The sequence below is a fragment of the Otolemur garnettii genome, unplaced genomic scaffold (assembly GCF_000181295.1).
Source record: "Otolemur garnettii isolate 467f Iridium unplaced genomic scaffold, OtoGar3 scaffold00263, whole genome shotgun sequence".
Taxonomy (NCBI): domain Eukaryota; kingdom Metazoa; phylum Chordata; class Mammalia; order Primates; family Galagidae; genus Otolemur; species Otolemur garnettii.
The window spans coordinates 699,938-721,521 of NW_003852658.1; the positions used below are offsets into that span (position 1 = coordinate 699,938).

Consider the following 21,584-nt stretch of genomic DNA (forward strand, 5'->3'; position numbering starts at 1 on the left):
GTCATGCCCTTGTTTTTTTTTTTTTTTTAATTGAAACTGTCTCACTTTGTCACCCTCCATAGAATGCCATGGCATCATAGCTCACAGCAACCTCAAACTCTTGGGCTCAAGCGATTCTCTTGCCTCAGCCTCCCTAGTAGCTGGGACTACAGGCAACGCCCAGATATGTTTTTTATTCACCAGGCCCAGGCCAGGTTCGAACCCACTAGCCCTGGAACATGTGGCTGGCACCGTAACCACTGAGATACCGGCGCCCCCATGCCCTTGTTTTAAACCCTCATGGGCTCTGCCCCCTTACCCCGCCCCAATCTGCCCTTCTTCTTCTTCTTCTTTTTTTTTTAATTAAATCATAGCTGTGTACATTAATGCAATCATGGGGTCCAATCCGCCCTTCTTACATGCAAGCTATTTTGAACTTCTTTATAATTCACTCAATGAATTACAGTTTCTCTGGCTACTAGGACTTCACGCAAAGTGTATGTGCCACCCCTCACCTGTGCCACAAACGCACATCCTTCCTTCAGTACTCATCTTTCCTATTGCAGCTTGGATGCCATTTCCTAGGAGCTGGACATTAGCTGTCCCTCTCACATGTGCTCCAGGAACTTTTTCTTCCTTTATGACAAGGCTTGTTACACTCTCCTGGGATGATCTAATCCTACCTGCCTCCACCACTAAACTAGCTCCAAGACAGACCTCTGTCTAGTATTGCGGTAGCACCATAGAGTCTTTCATCCATTGCGGGTGCTTAAGAATATTTGCTGAATGAACGATTAAATACACAGCTGAATGAAAGAATGAATAGACAAATGAGAAGGTCCTGGTCACAGAGTATGTTACGGGGAAGGTACTTAGTGCTTAAGATACCGCCACACCAGGGCGTCCCAAGTCACGCACTAGCCACCAGGGGGCGCCCCCGGCTCGTTGTAGCTGACTGGCACCTCCTCAGACTCAGCTTTGGTTACTACCAGCCAATGGGCGACAGGGGGTGGAGTTCCCCTTTGGATAGACAGTATCGCTCCGCCCAATCTAATTCATCTTTTCCTTGGCCCCGCCCACTCCAGGCCCCAGAGGGCACCCTCCCTCCCGAGGGTGGGTCCGACGGAGGAGCAGCCAACTGAACTCCAGGTGAGTGCTCTTGAGGCCGAACCAGTGGGCCGAATGGTCTGTGAGTGGGCGACCAATCGTCAGGGGCGGGGCTTCGGCGTTGACGGGCAGGCGGGAGGTACCGCCCCTCTCGCCCAGAGCCACCGCGCCAGCGCTGGGCACAGCAGAAGTGAGTACGTGAGCGGCGCAGCAAGATCCCAGCTTGGACCCCGGACGGCGCGCGCTCCTGAAGCCCCGGATCTGTGTCCGGCCCACCGCGAACCTCCAGATTACTACTGTGTCCCCTGAACCACGACCATCTGCACCCTGTCGTCCCTGTCGGTCTCCCCGAATCCTTCGGCACTGAGCTCCCTAGCACTCCGGATCCTCCTGGACCGGTCCGTCCAGATTCCCGCAGGACCGACCTGCCCGCATCTCCCGAGATCGCTGGGCTCGGGGCGCCGCCTCGGTCCCGGAGCCGTTCGCCTGGATAGCACTCCCTCCTCGCCCGCACCTCCTGGGACCATACGTGAACCTTCCCCAGAGCGAGCCGAGCAGACCTTCCTTCGTGTACCTGCAGCCCCGCGGGCGGGGCCCGGCCCGGCGCGGCCCGGCTCGGCTCCCGGAGCCACTCCGGCCATGGCCAGAGCCCGCCCGCCGCCGCCGCCGCCGCCGCCGGGGCTCCTGCCACTGCTCCCTCCGCTGCTGCTGCCGCCGCTGCTGCTGCTGCCGCTACTGCTGCCCATCGGCTGCCGGGCGCTGGAAGGTGAGCGGCGTCGGGGGGCGCGCCCGGGGATAAGGTGCCAGAGTCGCCGGACTGAGGGCCAAAGAGCGCCGGCTGTGAGGGTCCCGATGCGAGTTCAGCGCACGTCGGAGGCGACCCCGACGCCCGTGCCCACTCCGGGGCAGGCGAATGGGGTGGGTGGACGCCCCTGGAGCCGCCTCGGAGGCTGGAGCCGGCTTCGAAGTCTGCACTCCGCGGGTTGGGAGACCGTGCGCGGGCAGCTGGACTCAGGACGAGCGTCCCTGAAAGTCGTGGCCCACCTGTGCGCTTTTGTGGGAGTACCTCACGCTCGCGGCAGAGAACCCGGGGCCCTCAGCACCTCCCGGAGGCGAGGAAGTGTGGGCGACCCATCAGGCGAGGCGGGGGCGAAGCGGGACTCCCCAGGTGGGGGGGGACCAGCGCTGGTGGGCAACCCGTTGGAGGAGTTAACTGTGAGAGTGCGTCGGTGCACCCCGCTTTGTCAGGGGATGGCCGCGGGGGTGAGGAGGCGGGAGTGGGGGAGAGGCTGTTATTGTTTATAGTTTACTGAGCACCAGCTACACTCGCGGTGCTGTGTGAGGAGTCTTTGCACCCTCCACTGAAGCTCCCCCTCCGCCTTCCAGCAGAACACCCTGCGGACTTGGGTCTTCTTTGAACCCCTGAAGTTGTGGGGTTTGCCCCAGGTAGCACCGAGCCGGGTGCAGTTACTGGTTAATGGGTGGGAAAAGGCCCTGCTTCTCAGCGGGTTCTGTGAAACCTGCCAAGGCTACTGCTGGGGTGGGGGTAGCTCCAACTTCAGATGATTGTACTTGGATGAACAGCCCCAGCGTTGTTGCCAGGAGAGCTCACACATGCCACTTGACACAAGTCTGCTGGGGACAGGGGCACCCACACAGGTCACAAACAATAGGGTGGCCCACGCACACTCACACACCCCGTTTTCAACGAATTTTGGAGCCATTAAATGAGAGAGTTAAGAACCTTCCTTAAGGTGGTGAGAACCACAAAGAAATTTGGAGAAAATTAGAACATAGGCAGTACTTATTTTGGGCATTTTTAACAGATCAAATCACTTATCTAGTTTAGGAACAAACACATGCATTCTGTGTAATTTGATTTGTTCCTGTGTTCACAAAAGGTAAACATAAAGATTAGAAGGAAAAAAGAACACAGTTCAGAGACATCTTCTGATGCTTTCTCATTTTCTCCATGGGAAAAGTGTTCTTATGATTCCCCATCCCCTTTTATCTCTAAGCCCTCTGTGCTGACAGATCATTCCCATGGGTGGGCACATGCAAATTCAGACCGACCCACCAAGGTCTCTCCCATAGTCTAGAACACTCACCCACATGTGTGTGATAGGATCGCAGGCGTGAGAAACCAGTGCAGGTCTTTGTTGTTGATTGCCTTAAGGGTGTGAGCCAGGGAGCCTGTTAGAGTTGCCAGGTCTCCGTCTAGGTCTGTGTTTTTGCCTAGGAGAGGCGACATTGACACACATGCACTCAACACACACTTATGGGGCTGTGTGTCACCTCTGTGTGTCAGGCCCCAAGGCCCTTGTTATGGGTGTGGTGGGTGCTAGTGCTGAGAGTGGGGGGTGTGGTTTGGGTCAGGTGAGCAAGGGCTACCCAAGGAGGCTAACCCCTTCCTTCCTTCTTCCTTCCCTCCCTCTTCCTTTCCTCTCTTTCTCCTTTTCACATCTTAGCATACCCTCTGAGGCAGGCCTTAGCAAGAGCTACCAAGCCTCCAGGCCAAGGAGCTGGAGGCCGACCAGGAGGAAGAGTCCTGATATGCTGCAGCAGCTGGGGAAGGGAGGGCAGCAGGACCATTTGCTTCCTACCCCCTCATCTTTACTCCACTGTGAAATGGGACTCACTCCTGGGTGGGAAGTCAGGCCAGTGTGGGGTGCCCCTAGGGTGTAGGAGTGCCTACAAGGGTGGCTCTCACCACCAATTCCTTCACTTTTGCGATACCTCAGACCCTATGCTCTTCAGTTGTGTGTGTGAGACTGTAAGAGAGATGTGGGGTGCTAACCCCAGCCCAGACCCTCTCACCTACCTTCCCTCACTGTGAGATAGGGTAGTTATAGCACAAACGTCATGGTAGTGAGAATTGAATTGTTACTATGTATAAAGTATTTAGCACATAGTTATTGTTATTCAAGGCTTAGCTGCCTGGTTATTATTATTATTACCATGGGGTCTGCTCCTTGGGGAGCCTCAGTGAAAATTTCTTGCTAGAGGCAAGTTAGAAGAGGGAATGATGGTGGGGAAGGTTGGCCTGGGGGAGGTGTGTCCTGCATCGCCCTGCATCTCCAAGGAGGGAAGAATTGGAAGAGAGCTGGGTCTGTGGGCAGCTGTGCTTTGCCTGTCCCCTCTTCCCTATTCTGATGCTTGAAGTGTGAGATGGGTGGACTTCAAGGTCCTAGCTATGACCAGGCATCAGGGCTATGGGGGTCCTTTAGCAATAAAGATTGCTTCAGGCCCTGCTCTTTACAGGTGGGGTCTAGCCTTCCATGTCTTTGCTCTCAGCCTTTTGGCTCTCTGTATCTGGGGGTCATTGCATTTGAGCTATGGGTGCTGCCCTCACACACTCACTAGTTAGGTGCTATATGACACTTGCATTCTCTTCCTTCCCTGAACACTGAGGGTTCACTGAGACTGTACATCCAAGTATCTCAGGATCTCATCAATTTTACGTGTGGATGGAGTCAAGCTCCTTGCTTGTCCTCCCCAGATGAAAAAACTCCCCTTCCCTGCCCTCTGATTACCCCCTTCTCCCCACTGACTTGAGATTTACCTATAGACATAGGGAAATGGGGCACCCTTGTTGCTCATTCTCCTTTTGCATAGTGCTCCACAGTTCTTCAAAGTCAAGATCTTTCTTCTGTTCATGACCATGAATGGGTAGGGGAGAGGGGTCCAGTAGGAGGAGCAGACTAGGAATGGCGCCCAGGATGAGGAATGGTGTCTGAACCACAGGGCCTTTATGCCTGAGATATGGTGGGGAGGTCCGTACCAGGAACAGAGCCCTTTGAGAAAAGACAAACAGCTACAAGATCCTATGAGGGGGACAGGCATATTCCCCTCCAGCCAAGCCATGCTGGCTGAGTTGTCACTGCAGTAGAAGCTGTCCCTAAGGGAACAAGGCAGTGTGCGAGTCCATCTCTTCCTCAGAGGCAGCAGGAGTGACCACTGAGAATTTGGGAGCTGAAAGGGACAACAAGCGAGAATTGGGGGGCTCTCTCACTTAGTTGAGCTGCCTCTGGCACCTCCCACCCCGTTCTTTCTTCTCAGGAGCCAATGCTCCAGAGCTACCAAGGAGGGACTGCTCAGGTATTTGGGGGAGCCAGTTTGCTTGTCACTGCCCTCCATTTAGCCAGAGCTGCTGCTGCCATCGCTGCAGCCTCGGCAGTTGCAAGCTGAAGCTGAAGCTGCCGTGGGCAAGGCCTCTGTCACCGGCCTTCCACTAATTAAACAGCATGAAGAGGCTGAATCACCAGGCCTGCATAGTTTGAAAATTGTAGCCCTGCCTGTTGTGCTGAGTCAAACTGGTTTGTCGGGATTGGGCAGCTGGGGGTGCAGGGTGGGGGGTGGAGGGAGACTGGGTACAGCTGGGCACCTCATGGGGTGGGAGAGGCCCCCTGCCCCTGAGTGCTGGCTCTCGTGCCCAACCTTCTATTCCCTCTGCCCCCAGCCTCCTGGCCAGACACTCTAGGCCAGCATCCCACGGAAGGACTGGAAGAGCTCATGTAAGGGCTAGCTGTCCATCTATCCTTCTGACTGGCCAGCAGGACCAAGGCTGCAAGGGGGTATGGATGAGCACTGAGGCTTCCAGGCTCTCTGCCCTGGTCTTCTCCCCCCTTCCCTTTCCTCTCAGGTTTATTTAATTATAAATCCCCATGATCTGAGAAGAAGAATGAAAAACAAAATGTGTTCTCTGCTCTGAGATGCTCCCCTCCCCTCCATCCCAGCAGAGAGGGCTAAAGGAGCTGTGGCAGGGGAGGGAGGTAGTCCTGTGTGAGTTAAGCTCCCCTACAAACATCCTGTCCAGGTCTTGTGGCAGGTTCCTCCCAAGACCCCTTTCTCCGGCTGACCACACTGAGTGTGCAGGCTGGTACACGTGGGTACACACACTGATATGTGGGGAAGGACCTGGAACCAGATCTTTCTGCTTGGTGGCTGAGGTGGGGACTCCAGGAAGAGGGCATTCACCTCAGGGGCGGCATGACATGGAGTTTTCCCCTACCTCTTTGCAGACAGGCTGCAGGGTGTTCCTCTCTGCCCAGACCCTGGCCTCTGCCCTCCTACACACTCTGCTGGCTCAGCCCTGGAGCATGACCTTTCCTTCCACCTCCAAGTCCCTAGTCTAGAGTTTGGGCTGGAAGCCTCTTGCTTCTGTCTTCGGTTTTGTTTGTTTTTTCCTTTACTTTTTTGGTTTCCTGGGTCACAATGACACTCCTGCTCCCAGGATGAGGTGCTCTGGGTGACTTGGACCTGGGCATGCTATGGGGCCTGGCCCTTCACAGCAGATGGCAAACTCTCAGCTGTTGCCTCTCCCACTGGTGAGGGTGCCTGTGGTACCCTCCTCAGGTCCTCCTCAGAGTCTTCAACTTGTCTATGGAACAGCCTTGCCCAAAGCTCTTGGGGACAAATCTCTTCATGGTACCACCCCATCCCCCAGGGCTCAGGGGCTCTTGAGACAGTGCCATTGTGCTGGCAGAAAAGTGGCTTGCTGCTTGGGCAGGGTCTATACCTGAGGAGGCCTCACCCAGACACACCCAGAATCATCTTCATGCCCCTGCCCCACCCCTACCCTCGTGACCTGACTGACAGCTCCTGCCTATAGCAGGACAACAGGAAGCAGGGTAGAGGCTTGCTCCTTCCCAGTGCTTGTGGCCAAGGCTCCCCCTTGCAAGAGTGGCTTGTGTGGCTGCCCTGCTTGAGCAAGAGGCACCACCACACTGAGGGCAGAATGGGGGTACCATCCTCTCCCACTTGTTCCACTCCATTTGAAGACATGCCATAAAAAGAACATCCTTGCAGTGTGTGTGTGTGTTGCATATGCATGCAGGATGCGCCTCTGAGGCTTTACACAAACTCTAGGTATTGATATTTATACTATGTCTCTGTGCTCCTTTGGAGGGCTATGGCAGGTTCAGTGCCATTGGGCATCTGTGTATGCAGCTGATCGCAGTCTGGCTGTGTCAGAGCATGCCACCGAGTCTGTACTGGTGTCAGTGTTTGTACTTTATACTGAAGACTGGCTTGTGGCTGGCAACAGTGTGTGCAGTTGGCTGTATAAGGAGAGCGTGCTGTTGGATTGGGTGTGGATGCCCTCTGTGTATGCACGTGTTTCAGGAAATCTCACATAGGAAGGCTGTAAGAGTGGGTCTGCCCAAGGCAAGCCAGATCTGTGTGTAAGGAAGATTCACTGTATATGACTGTCTAAGGAAGACTAATCTGTTGGTACCATATGCATCCGTGTGTCTGAGAAAGACAGACTGTGGCTCTGTGTGAAGCTTGTGCATGTTTGTGGGTGGCTGTAGTTCTGGGTGTTTTTGTCCACCATATGTGTTGACTTGTCGCTCTTTAGCCCCACTGTTGGGTAATGACCCGGCCACTGAGAACTGGATGCTGTGCATGCATCTGGGTGTTTGTGTACAGGCGCAGGCCACAAAGCTGTCGCCATGTGGCTGCTCTCCACAGCCCCACAGAAAACCTGAAAGAGGTGTTGCTTCACCCCTGAGCGGCAGAGCTGCAGTCCAGAAAGACTCCAGTCCTGGTGCCCACTTCCCTGGTGACTTGGGGGCCAGAGGCAGGTGTGCTTTGCTGCTTTCCAGAACCCTGTGTCTGGAGTGGCCAGCACACCCCCATCTTCCTCTTGCAGATGCATGGGGGGGGCAGAGTGCAGCGGGGTGCCCTAGGCAGCTGGAGGAGATTGGAGATTTCTCACTCACTCCTCCTATTCCTTATCCCCTGTACCTCATGTGCCCTGCCCCATCCTGCGCGCCTCACACATACTCAGGCACACACAGAGCAGAGCAAAGGTGGGTTGGGGCTGTCCCTCCCAATGCCACAGACAGATGAGCTCTGTGAACTCCTCCCCTTCCCCTAGATCCTTCCTGAGACTGAGACACTGGCAGCTCAGGGGCTGAGCGGGTCCTTGCCGGGGCAGGCTGGAGGGAACAGGTCCTCCCCTCCCCCAGAGAAGCGGGAAAAGGGAGAGCACGCCGCCCCACCTGAGTGACCCGAGCCCTTCCTCAGGCACACATGACGCGAAATCCAAGTCCTCTCCTCATTAATGGGAAAAATGTGCCGAGATTGAGCGATGGCCAAGGCTGAGCGATGGCCAAGGGCCGATCCCCTCCCTCCCGCTCTCGCTCCCCAGAAATTAAACAGAAATGAAGAGCCTCCCTGCCTCCCTCCCTCCTGCCGCCCGCCTCCCACCGTACCCTCCTCCTCTCCCTCCTCCCAGAGCCAGCGCGGGGCTTGTTTTAAACTGTGGAGGAATCTGGCTGGAGGGGGAGGGGGCTGAATATTTGGGTTTAAACAGTTCCAGATGGGTTTGGCACAGGCTGAGCAGAAGGAAGTGAGAGAGCGGGAGGAGGGAGCCGGAGGAGCGGAGGGAGCCCTCGCCTGCTCCGGCGGCGGCGCGCTGGGGGAGGGGCGCGCGGCTCGGCCGGCTCCCAGGGACAGGGACGCTCGGGGCTGCTGGCTGGGGAAGCGGCCACTTGGCAACCTCCCTCTCTGCCTCTGTCTCCTCGGGCCTCCTTGTCTCTCCATCTCACTGTCTTTTGTAGTCCGCCGCCGGCCATCCCAGCTGTCTGAGCCCAGCCCGCCGGCTCCGCTCAGCCCTCAAGCTCGCTGCCCGCCCTGCCTCAGCGAGGCCCCTGCTCCGCCGGTCTCTGCGCCCTGCTTCTGAGCATCTCTGTTTCCCTGGAGTACCCCAGCCGAATGTCTGCGTCTGTCTGTCTGCCAGAGTGGCTGAGCCCTCCTGGGACTGGTGGCTGTTACAGCAGGAGGGAGCCTTGGGGGCAGTGAAAGGCTGCTTGCTGTCCTGCCCCTGGCCTCAGATGGGGGACTTGGGTCACAGCTGCCCTGTCCACCCACTGGGTCCTCCACAGTCCTGGGCTCAGTCCCAGGCTGCAGCCTGTAGCTTGTGGGGCTTAGGTCTTTCCCTACGTGGATATCCCCTGCTGTCCCACTGTTGATGTATAGAGACAGTCCACCTGACTCTACCCCATTGCTTCTCAGAGTTGAGGGGAGAACTGCTGGCTACCCTGCCTCTCAGGCTGCAGAAAAAGAATTAGAAGCGCTTTCCTCCCTTTCTTGCTTCCAGGTCTGATCGTGGGGTCATGCCGTCTTTCAGAGACTAGGAATGTCCAGCCAGAGCCCAGAACCAGGTTCCTAGGGGAGTGAGTTTGTCAGAAAAATTAACAAGACCCTCCTAAGACCCAGCAAGTGGAAACAGACAAGAAACTGCAGCTCAGAAGATAGGAGTGTGATATGCCAGAGTCTCTCAGGCTTAATGCACAGACGGCATTGGAGCTTCAGGGAAGGCTTCCTGGAGGAGCTGGCAGCTTGGTTGGGACTAAAAGGATACTCAGGAGTTGGAGTTCTCCAGGCTTCCTCTGTCCTCCCTTTGTAGAGGGGCATATCGCAGTCAGAGTGCAAGGGGTTAGTTTTGGAGTTAGGTAGACCTGAATTTGAGCTACCCTTCATCCCCTCATCCCAAATCCCAGCAGTTTTACCTTAGGCGAAATACTTCTCTCTATAAAAGGGATACACCAATAGTCTCTTCTTCCAAGGATTGCAGGGAGAATTGAACCAAGAGCTGATTCTGAGTCTTGGGGATCCCCACCCACATTCACAGAGCACTCCTGCCCCATCCCCCATAGGGGACTGAATAGGAGGCTGGGTAGAGGCTGGCTCTGGCCTGTAACTGTCCTCCTCTTCCCCTGGGCCATGTGTGGGGCTGGGCCTTTGTGTTGGGAATGGAGTCAGGGGAGGCCAGGGCCAGGGTCTGAAGCACACAGCCCTTTGTTTCAGGATAAAGGCCCTGCCTGCCCCTTTGTGTGAAGATTAGCAGAGCCTGTAGGTGTATGAACCGGGCCTCTGCTCCTGCCTCATTAACTGAGGCCTGGGGTCAGCCGCAATACCCAGCCCTAGCTTGCCTGACCTGACATCTTTGGGGCTGCATCTCTGGAGATGGCTGAGGGGTCTCCTCTAGAGGAGGGAAACTGGGAGCTGTGAGGCCTTCCAGGGGGGCCTGGTGGGAGTAAGTCTCTCCTGGGTCTGGTCTTTCCTGAATTACCTCTTCTTTTTTCCCAACCTGACATTAGCCCTTGACTTTCTTCTTCGGTTGTTTCCCCAGAGACCCTCATGGACACGAAATGGGTAACCTCTGAGTTGGCATGGACAGCTCATCCGGAAAGTGGGGTGAGATTTTCCCATTGTTCTCCTGAGTGCTAGTTGCCATTAAGCCCCCCCCACCACCACCACCACCTGTGCCCCTCACCTCACCAGGGCCTGGGAAGGGCTGCCTTTGCCCTCTACTCATCACCCTCACCTCCTATGGCTTCCCCACCCTCCTTGCTTGTCACCTTCTGAAGCACCTGGTGGTCCTCTTCTGCTGGTGCTTTTCTCTTGCACCCTTCTGCCTGCCCATGCTGCCCATGCATCCCATCCTTGTCCTGTTCTTCTTCAGCCTGTCTTCAGCCTGTTCCCATCCCTCTGCTCTCTGCTGCCTGGCAGCCCTCTGTCTATCTGTCCCTATCATCTCCTTGGGGCTCTGGAAAGAGCCCTGACTGAGAAAGGAGGAAACCTTGGCTCCAGATCTCCAACTTGCTGTGCGACTTTGGGCAAGGCAGTTTACTTTTCTGGCCCTCTCCATTTCTGGACTATTAAATTCTTGTAGTCCTACTGATATCTCTAAAATATTCAAATTAACCACCCTGGCCTTCATGAAGCCCTAGAATCCTGGAGTACAATGGCCATACAAGCCCTATAGTCATCAGGCCTGATTGTTTGTCCTTGGACAGCTCTCTCCCTTCTGTGAGCCTTGGTTTCCTCATCTCTAAGATGAGGACAACAGATGCACATCCTCATGGACCTGTGTAGATGAAATATGATGGCAATAGTGACAGCCAGTGCTCACTGAGTGCTCGCTCTGTGTCAGGCTCTATTATAAGCCCAATACATGTTTTAGACATCATTCCTCATAGCCTCATTTAATTCCATTTAACCCTATTTTACAGATGAAACTGAGGTATAAAGATAATAAATATTATAGCTGGCTGGGTGTGGTGGCTCACACCTGTAATCCTAGCATTCTGGGAGGCCAAGGCGGGGGGAGGATTGCTCGAGCTCAGTAGTTCCAGACCAGTCTGAGCAAGAGCAAGACCTCATCTTTACCAAAAATAGGGGGAAAAACAAACAGACAAACAAAAAAAACCTAGCAGGGCATTGTGGTGAGTGCCTATAGTCCTAGCTACTGGGGAGGCTGAGGCAAGAGGATCACTTAAGCCCGGGAGTTTAAGGTTGCTGTGAGCTACGATGCCACAGCATTACCCAGAGAGACTGAATGAGACTCTGTCTCAAATAAATAAACAAATAACAAAAATAAATATAGCCAATGTTTATATATATTTACCCACTTCCCAGTCCTGTTCTAAGTGCTTTTTCATTTAAAGTCATTATTCCTTATATATAGATTATCTGCTTGTTATGTATAGATGAGGAAACTGGGCAGTTAAGTGACTTAACCATAGTCATACAACAAGCAGAGAGCCAGAATTCAAACCTAGATAGCCTGTGTGCTCAGCCACTTCACTAAAGAAATATCTCCTGAAGTAAATATAGTATATCTGAGCACGGGGGAAACACTTGGCAAATGTTGGCACTCACTCTCTTTTTCATTGGTCCACGTGCAGTGGGAGGAGGTGAGTGGCTACGATGAGGCCATGAACCCCATCCGCACGTACCAGGTGTGTAATGTACGAGAGTCAAGCCAGAACAACTGGCTTCGCACAGGGTTCATCTGGCGGCGAGATGTGCAGCGGGTCTACGTGGAACTCAAGTTCACTGTGCGTGACTGTAATAGCATCCCCAACATCCCTGGCTCCTGCAAGGAGACCTTCAACCTCTTCTACTATGAAGCTGACAGTGACGTGGCCTCGGCCTCCTCCCCCTTCTGGATGGAGAACCCCTATGTGAAAGTGGACACCATTGCACCTGATGAGAGCTTCTCGCGGCTCGATGCTGGCCGTGTGAATACCAAGGTGCGCAGCTTCGGGCCACTTTCCAAGGCTGGCTTCTACCTAGCCTTCCAGGACCAGGGCGCCTGCATGTCACTCATCTCTGTGCGTGCCTTCTACAAGAAATGTGCATCCACCACCGCAGGCTTTGCGCTTTTCCCTGAGACCCTCACTGGGGCAGAGCCCACCTCACTGGTCATTGCTCCTGGCACCTGCATCCCTAATGCTGTGGAGGTGTCAGTGCCACTCAAGCTCTACTGCAATGGCGATGGGGAGTGGATGGTGCCTGTGGGCGCCTGCACCTGTGCCACCGGCCATGAGCCAGCTGCCAAGGAGTCCCAGTGCCGCCGTGAGTGGGGGCTGGCCATGGGGGGTTGGGAGGGGGGGCCTTGACTACAGCCATCTACTGCACGCAGCCACTACTTGCTGTCTAGAACATCTGGCATCAGGTCTGGGAAGAGTGAGTATCAGATACAGAGAATATAGTGTAAGAAGGGAAATGAGAGAGATTAGGAGAGACACAGGACAGTACGAGAAAAAGTGAAATTAAAGAGAGAGGAAGAGAGGCATGGAGCATCCTTCACAAGCAGGTACCTGGAGAACCTGGTCAAAGACTTAGAAGGCTGGTGGAGGGGCCCTCTTTGTCCTGCCCTATGTGTACACTTCACAGTGGGAGTGTGAGGTGAGCCCCAGAGCTGTGGGAACAGGGGCTGCGGGCACCTCATGCATGGATGGTTTTTTTGCTTGGGAACTTACTTGCTCCTTGAGAGGTAGTATACACGGCATAGTGGTTAGGGGCCCCAGGCACTGAAGTCCTGAGTCCTGACTCTCACTCGCCACTTATGCGACTTTGGGCATGTTACTTAGCTCTTTGAACCTTGGTCTTGTAAAATGAAGACATTCAGAGAGTCCTTCATAAGGTTGTAATGAGGCTTAAGCAAGTAATGATGTGCCCTTAGAGTAGTGCGTGGCACATGTAAGCACAAATACCACGAAGGATGGCCAGGTGTCTAAGGAGCCCTGGGATGCATGGGAGACAGAATTTTTTTAGACAGAGTCTCACTCTGTAATCTTTGGTAGAGTGCCGTGGCATCATGCTTATAGCAACCTCAAACTCCTTGCTTCAGCCTCCGCAGGAGTTGGGACTACAGGTACCTACCACAACACCTGGCTATTTTTTTAGAGATGGGGTCTCACTCTTGCTCAGGCTGGTCTCAAACTCCTGAGCTCAGGCAATCCACCCACCTCAGCCTCTCAGAGTGCTAGGATCATAGGTGTGAGCCACTGTGCCCAACCTCTTTTTTGCTTTTATTTTATACATGAGGTTAGGAAGCTGGCCTCTGGCGGTTTGCCAGGTCTCATAAGACCTTACAATGTGGTAGGCTTCTCAGTTATAAAACCCATTCATATATGTAGGGTCTCTCATTTGAGCCTTGCCACAGATTGTAAGGTAGATTTCATATTCGGCCAATAGCAAAATTGGGCCTCAGAGAGGCTCTGTACTCAAGGCTTCATGGCTAGGAAATTAGGGGTTGGCACTAAGCTTTATCCAGTGCTCTAGCATGCAGGACAAGGGCTGAGGGCCTGGTCTTCATTTCCTGGGCCCGATTCTCTTCCCTGGGGCTTTCAGCCTGTAGCTCTGAGAGTGGGAGTTGGCTCTTACCACAGCCCTAGTGTGAGGGGGCTTGGTGGCATGCAGCTGGCTGTGAGGCCTAGTGTTGTCATGGGAAGGTGAATAGTGCCATGCCCGGGCCCTCTCCACTTCTCTATGGGAATCTGCCCTGAGATTTCCTCTTCCTAAGTGGAGAAGGGGGGGGTGGGGTAGGGTGATGAGCCTGACAGCCTGAAGAGGGGCTAACACTCTGCAGGTCCCTGGCAGGAAATGCATGCTGGTTCCCATAGCAACCAAGCTGGCCTGGCCTCTGCCCCCTCCCCCACTGACTCGAAAGAGCTAGGATGGAATATCACCTTGGTTAGGGGAGATTAAGCCCCAGAGAAGGGCAAGTCCCAGCTCTGGGCATTCTGCACTCTGGGTAACCCACCTTCAAAAGTAGTCATATGGGTAGGCTGACAATATTTATTTAGTGTGTCCAGGGCAGGGTTTGTTTATGCCCAGTGTCCTAATATTAGTGCTCCTTTCACTCTCAGATGCTCCAATTTGAATAATAAATTATATGGCCACCCTAGATAGGGGGAATCTACAGAGCCAATGTTGATGGCAGGAGAAGAGACTAGCTGTGGCTCTGGGCTCACTCTGGGGTGAATTCCCTTGTGGGCACTCTGAGGTCTGTGAACTCTGGGTGACCCTGGCCTTCTTGCCTGCTTTCTTTCTCTCTTTTTCTCACCCCTGCTCCACCCCCATCCCTGCCCAAGGGCAGAAAGGAGCTGCTTCCCTGCTCCTGGTAGGTGGGGAGAGATTCTCTAGGGCAGTAGTTCTCAACCTTCCTAATGCCGAGCCTTTAATACAGTTCCTGTGGTTTGTGACCCGCAGGTTGAGAACTGCTGCTCTAGGGTCTCCTTGAGAGTCCTCAGGAATGATTTTCCTAGAGCTTCAGGGAGGGGTGGGGACATCCCAACAGAGTGCAGGGTACTACCAGGCTGCTGGTGGTCTCTTCCCCATCCCCCTCCACTTCCTCCTCCTTTCTCTCACTTCCTTGCCTCAACAAGCCCAGGCTGTCCAGGTGATGGGGCTGACGTCGTCCAAGGCCCTGGGCTTGGGGTGAGGGGGGCAGGGGCGGGGAAGAATCCGCTGACGTGGGGTTTCCATGGGGCAAAAGGGCCTTTTGTAGCTGCAGCTGGAGTTAAGCAATCCCAGAATTGCCCCCACAGTTAGGAGGTGGAGGGCCAAGATCCAGGCTGGGGAAGAGCCAGATTCTCACAGAGCTGTGGAGGCCTGGTGTCTGCAGGGTAAGGAGTGAGCACTGTTCATCCTCTTCTCCCCCACAGCCTGTCCCCCTGGGAGCTACAAGGCGAAGCAGGGAGAGGGGCCTTGTCTCCCCTGCCCCCCCAACAGCCGCACCACCTCACCAGCTGCCAGCATCTGCACCTGCCACAATAACTTCTACCGTGCGGACTCAGACTCTGCAGACAGTGCCTGTACCAGTGAGTGAACACGTCCTCACATTCTCTCTCTGCAGGCCTTCCCTCTGGGGGCTGGCCTGGTGGGCTTAAGCAGTCACTCTGACTATCTGCATTTTCCAAATGGGGATCTGAGGCTCAGGGAGGTTAGATGTTGTGCTCAAGATGGCACAGCTAGGGGGTGACTGCCCCTGGGTCAGCATCCAAGTCAGTTGACTCATCCCTTCACCAACCCTTAAAAAGCACCTACTAGCTCCTAGCTGGCCTGAGGAGCAGTAGGGACCCTCTAGTCCTCTGTGTACTGCTGCTTTCTTGGCCCAACTCTAACAACGGAGGGAGCCTCACATCCCTGGGGCAGGCCTCGTGTCCCGCATTCTCCTTGCTCTGGCCTTTGGTGTGCCAGGCATTGTGCGGGTGTTGGAAATGTGAAAGAGAAGAAGATGTAGTCACTGTCTAAAGGAGCCCTCAAACTGGTAGGAGAACAGATGATGACCACGTAATGTGCTGAGTGCTGGGCTAGCAGGTTGTCCAGGGATGTGTTATGATGGGAGTGTAGAGGATGGGGAGAGGATGAACCAGGAAGGCTTCCAAGAGGAGGTGACATCACAAGTTGAGTCTTTTTTTTTTTTGAGACAGAGCCTCAAGCTGTCCCCCACTGGGTAGAGTGCTGTGGCATTACAGCTCACAGCAACCTCCAACTCCTGGGCTCAAGCGAGTCTCCTGCCTCTGCCTCCCGAGTAGCTGGGACCACAGGCGCCCGCCACAACGCCCGGCTATTTTTTGGTTGCAGCCGTCATTGTTGTTTTTGGCGGGTCCGGGCTGGGATTCGAACCCGCCACCTTAGGTGTACGTGGCTGGCGCCTTAGCCCGTTGAGCTATAGGCGCCGAGCCACAAGTTGAGTCTTAATGGATAAACAGGAGTCTCCCCAGGCAAGAAGTTAGGGAAAGAGGTAGGAAGTAGGTTGGCGTCTGCGGGACCTCTGGTTCTGGGTCCCCCAGCTCACTGCCTTCTCCCTCCACGTTCTCCTCAGCGGTGCCATCTCCACCCCGGGGTGTGATCTCGAATGTGAATGAGACCTCACTGATCCTTGAGTGGAGTGAGCCCAGGGACCTGGGTGGCCGCGATGACCTCCTATACAATGTCATTTGCAAGAAGTGCCACGGGGGCCCTGGGGCTGGAGGGCCCTCAACCTGTTCACGCTGTGATGACAATGTGGAGTTTGTGCCTCGGCAGCTGGGCCTGACAGAACGCCGGGTCCACATCAGCCATCTACTGGCTCACACACGCTACACCTTTGAGGTGCAGGCAGTCAATGGTGTCTCGGGCAAGAGCCCTCTGCCGCCCCGCTACGCTGCTGTGAATATTACCACCAACCAGGCCGGTGAGGAGGGGGCAGAGGAGGGTAGGGCCTGCCAAGGGTCCACCGGGGTCCTGTGGGAACTGGGTCTTTGGGAAAGATGCTGGGACTCAAGGAGCCCCTGGTGAGACCCTGCCCTTCTGTAGCCCCATCCGAAGTGCCTACACTACGCCTGCACAGCAGCTCAGGCAGCAGCCTGACCCTGTCCTGGGCACCCCCGGAACGGCCCAATGGAGTCATCCTGGACTATGAGATGAAGTACTTTGAGAAGGTCAGAGCCTCAAGGGGCAGGAGGAGGCCTTGGGCTGAGCTGGGCTGAGAAGATTACCCCCAGATAGTATGAGGGGCCCTTGTGAGCAAATCCTCAGGTACTGAGGGAGCCATGGGCCAGGCCTGGGTGTGGGTAGGGGCTGGTAAGCCTCAGGACCTGCCTGAGGAAGCCATTTCTCCCTGGCATTGCAGAGTGAGGGCATCGCCTCCACAGTGACCAGCCAGAAGAACTCTGTGCAGCTGGATGGGCTGCGGCCAGATGCCCGCTATGTGGTCCAGGTCCGTGCCCGTACAGTAGCTGGCTATGGGCAGTACAGCCGCCCAGCTGAGTTTGAGACCACAAGTGAGAGAGGTACATAGCACCCCCTGCACCTGGCACTGCCTGGCCAATGCTGTCCACCCTCCACTTACCAGCCCCTTCTCATCTTCAGGCTCTGGGGCCCAGCAGCTCCAGGAGCAGCTCCCCCTCATTGTGGGCTCTGCGACAGCTGGGCTTGTCTTCGTGGTGGCTATCGTTGTCATTGCTATTGTCTGCCTCAGGTAATTCCCAGGCCCATGGTTGCTCATGGGTTGACTACAGTTTCCTTTTAGCACCCTACAGCCCTTACACCACATGGGTGAACCACCTCCTCCCTCAGACCCAGGGCCACATTTTTCCTGAGTCCAGGCTCTCTCCAGCCCATGCCCCCACACCCTGGCCCCTGAATCTACTGGCATATCCCTCAGGAACTGACTCCTCTGAGCCCCTTGCCCAGAGACCCAGAGGCTGCTGTGACCACCAGCTGTAGGACCTGGCACCAGGCCATCCCTTGTGCCTTCTCTGCCCTTCTGTGAGCCCAAGGGTCCCTGAGCAGTGGGAGCAGAGGGTTACCTCAGGCCTGTCCTTCCCCCTTCTCCAGGAAGCAGCGGCACGGCTCTGACTCAGAGTACACGGAGAAGCTGCAGCAGTACAGTGAGTTGGCCACACAACCCCCATCTCCCCAAGCTCCCCCAGCCCCCTGCAGAGCTTGGAGATACCCCTCTCCCTGCCTGTGACTTTATTCTTTGTAGACATGCCCTGAACACCCCCTCTAGCTTCCAGGCAAGTGCCATGTCCTGACTTCTACCTTACTCCAATACTCTGAGCCCCGACCTTACTTCTGCTTGCCCCAGAGATAGACTGAAATGTGTGGCCCCAAAGGCAATTAGTCCTGTGGGAGACAAGAGACATACACGCAGGAAGTGATTAGAGAATAACGAAGTATGGAGCCTGGGTGTTCCTGTTGTAAAGAGCCATAGAGTTTAGAGAAGAGGAGGGCTTCCAGGAAGAGGTAGGCTTGACTTGAGCCAGACAGGATGAGCAGGCAGGGTTTTGAGAAGTGGAGGGAAGGAGTCTCTAGAAGGTAGTGGGTGGGGTGGGGAGAGAGCCCAACTGTGGGGGCAGTGAGAAGACTGGTTTGACAGCTGCTGGGAAGAATGGCTGGGTAGTTGTGGCCAGTCCTTGGAGGGTCGTGAAAGGCAGGCAGAGGAGTTTGGACTTGACTCCACAGTAAGTAATTGCAAAGGCTCTCAAGCTGAGGAGTAATAACAATGGAAGTATTGTTTTAGGAAGACAAGAGGTATGCAGGTTAGCTTGATGGGAAAAGTCCAGAGGCAGAAAACCCAGCTCGGAGGCTATTGCAATAGTCTGAGTGTTGAAGACCTGAAGTAGGTTGGGGCAATGGAAACAGGGAGTTTGGGATGTGTTGAAAGATGAGGGAGAAAAAACAGCAGAATCTTAGGTGTCCAGCCTTCATGGTCACTGGCAGTTCTCATGGGGAGTGAGGGTAGGCCAGTGACACAGGAAAATGTGAGTCAGGCTTAACAGGGAGTTGTGGGCCCATCAGGACTGAGAGTCTAAGGTTGAGACTTGAGGAGCTATCCCACTGTCCCCACCTGGAAAGCCCAGCCTGAAGATCTTTTATTCTCTTACTCTCAACCCTTCTCCCTTCAGTTGCTCCTGGAATGAAGGTATATATTGACCCTTTCACCTATGAGGACCCTAATGAGGCTGTTCGGGAGTTTGCCAAAGAGATTGATGTGTCCTGTGTCAAGATCGAGGAGGTGATTGGAGCTGGTGAGTCTCCTGAGGCTGAGTGGGGGAGGGCCTGAGGTGGACTGGGTATGGGGGTGATTTCAGAAGTAGTTCATGACCTGTGCCCTGTGACCTGCAGGGGAGTTTGGGGAAGTATGCCGTGGTCGGCTGAAACAGCCTGGCCGCCGGGAAGTGTTTGTGGCCATCAAGACACTGAAGGTGGGCTACACTGAGAGGCAGCGGCGGGACTTCCTGAGTGAAGCCTCCATCATGGGTCAGTTTGATCACCCCAACATAATCCGGCTAGAGGGTGTGGTCACCAAAAGTCGGCCGGTTATGATCCTCACGGAGTTCATGGAGAACTGCGCCCTAGACTCTTTCCTCCGGGTAAGAGCTACCCTCCAGCCCTTCTTCCTCCTCCAGAGAGCTGGGTCAGGCCAGATAGACTCTACTCAAGTCCACAAATATTTACTGATGTGGCATAGTACAGGGAACAGAGGGTCTTCAGAGCCAGAACGATCAGAGTTCACATCCTGACTCTGTTCCTTACTGCCTGTGTGACCTCAGGCAAGTTACTTAACCTCTCTTGAGTCTCAGCTGCCTTGGTTGTAGAATGGGGCTGGTAAGAGCTATTGAGTCCTCCTGCAGATTAATTGGGATGTTGTAGACAAGATGTATGACATGTAGTAGGGCAGCTTATGTATCATCCTCAGTACACTGTGGACATGGCTGCAGAATAGATAAGGGATAGTCTCTGAGGACTTGGAGAGATCAGGTAGGCAACCAGGCCAGGGGCCAGGAGCCATGAGAGAGGCAGTGGGCTCACCAGAGCCTGCTTATTGCCTCCAGCTCAACGATGGGCAGTTCACAGTCATCCAGCTGGTGGGCATGTTGCGGGGCATTGCTGCTGGCATGAAATACCTATCTGAGATGAACTACGTGCACCGCGACCTGGCTGCCCGCAACATCCTTGTCAACAGCAACCTGGTCTGCAAAGTCTCAGACTTTGGCCTCTCTCGCTTCCTGGAAGATGACCCCTCTGATCCTACCTACACCAGCTCCCTGGTACAGAAAGCAGCTGGGAGGGAGACTGGGGGTGGGGCTAACCAGGCAGGGGCTCAGGCCTGGGGGGCAGCCCTGAGTCACAGGGTGAAGGGCCTATGCCCCCCCAACCAGGGTGGAAAGATCCCCATTCGCTGGACTGCCCCGGAAGCCATAGCCTATCGGAAGTTCACTTCTGCTAGTGATGTCTGGAGCTATGGAATTGTCATGTGGGAGGTCATGAGCTATGGAGAGCGACCCTACTGGGACATGAGCAACCAGGATGTAAGTGGGGTCAAGCCAGAATGGTCAGGTGGGTGGGAGCCAGCTGGGGAGCAGAGCAGTGGCTCACTCACATTTTCCCTGCCTTCACCTAGGTCATCAATGCTGTGGAGCAGGATTACCGGCTGCCACCACCCATGGACTGCCCAACGGCACTGCACCAGCTCATGCTGGATTGCTGGGTGCGGGACCGGAACCTCAGGCCCAAATTCTCTCAGATTGTCAATACCCTAGACAAGCTCATCCGCAATGCTGCCAGCCTCAAGGTTATCGCCAGTGCCCAGTCTGGGTCAGTACCTTTGACTCTGCTCCCATCAAGCCAGCAGCCCTATTCTTACATCTCCTGTCCTTAGGACTCACTAGGTCCTTCTCTTCCCACACAGCATGTCACAGCCCCTCTTGGACCGCACAGTCCCAGATTATACAACCTTCACAACAGTTGGTGATTGGCTGGATGCCATCAAGATGGGGCGGTACAAGGAGAGCTTTGTCAGTGCAGGGTTTGCATCCTTTGACCTGGTGGCCCAGATGACCGCAGAGTAAGTGTGCCTCAGGTTTAGAGTGGCGGGGGAGGGAGCGCTAGACGGGGTCCAGGGTAGTAGACAAGAGGGAAGAAACTGATCCTGCTTTGGCTCCATCTGCAGAGACCTGCTCCGGATAGGGGTCACCTTAGCTGGCCACCAGAAGAAGATCCTCAGCAGTATCCAGGACATGCGGCTGCAGATGAACCAGACACTGCCTGTGCAGGTCTGACCCCAGCTCCTACTAGGGGGTGCCCCCCAAAGATGTGCAGGGATGCTGAGCAGCCGGCTGAACTTTTGGACTTTCGGATGCCTAGCCTTAGGCTCTAGCCCAGAAGATAGAAGTTTGGGGAGAGCCCAAGCTGGGACTTCTCTAGGCCTGTGCTCCCTCCCCCAGGAAGTGTGCCCCAAACCTCTTCATATTGAAGATGGATTAGGAGAGGCGGTGATGCCTCTCCCCAGACCTCTTGGGGCTCAGGCCTTCCTGCTTTACAGTGGGGGAATCCCCAAAACCTCAAACTTGTCTATTCTTCAGTGCTGGAGATCCTGACAGGGTCAGGTGGGGAGTAAACCTGGGTTCCATAGGGCCCAGCCCTGGCAGGGGTCTGGCCCCCCAGGTAGGCAGAGCTATCCCTCCCTCAGGAACTAGAGGAGGAGACTCTGGGAATGGGGAATGTGACACCCCCATCCTGAAGCAAGCTGGGACCTCCAGTTTGGACAGGGACTTGTTCTGGGGGCTGAGGGCCCTGTCCCCACCCCCGCCCTTGGTGCTGTCATAAAAGGGCAGGCAGGGGCAGTCTGAGGAACAGCCCCTGTACCCCCAGAGACTGACTCTCAGAGCCAGAGATGGGATGTGTGTGTGTGTGTGTGTGTG

At 55.0% G+C, this 21,584-nt stretch overlaps 1 protein-coding gene across 1 annotated transcript; it reads left to right on the top strand.

Moving 5' to 3' along the window:
- Positions 1-1,725: 1,725 nt before the first annotated feature.
- Positions 1,726-21,578, top strand: EPHB3 (EPH receptor B3). The gene is made up of 16 exons (XM_003802872.3): positions 1,726-1,852; positions 10,226-10,290; positions 11,784-12,456; positions 15,054-15,209; positions 16,217-16,567; positions 16,690-16,814; positions 17,006-17,165; positions 17,245-17,353; positions 17,713-17,765; positions 18,786-18,908; positions 19,006-19,253; positions 19,716-19,931; positions 20,043-20,192; positions 20,285-20,478; positions 20,573-20,728; positions 20,834-21,578. Exons 1-16 carry the CDS (start codon positions 1,726-1,728, stop codon positions 20,940-20,942), a joined length of 3,015 nt encoding a protein of 1,004 aa, XP_003802920.1. The 3' UTR covers positions 20,943-21,578.
- The last annotated feature ends 6 nt before the right edge of the window (positions 21,579-21,584 follow it).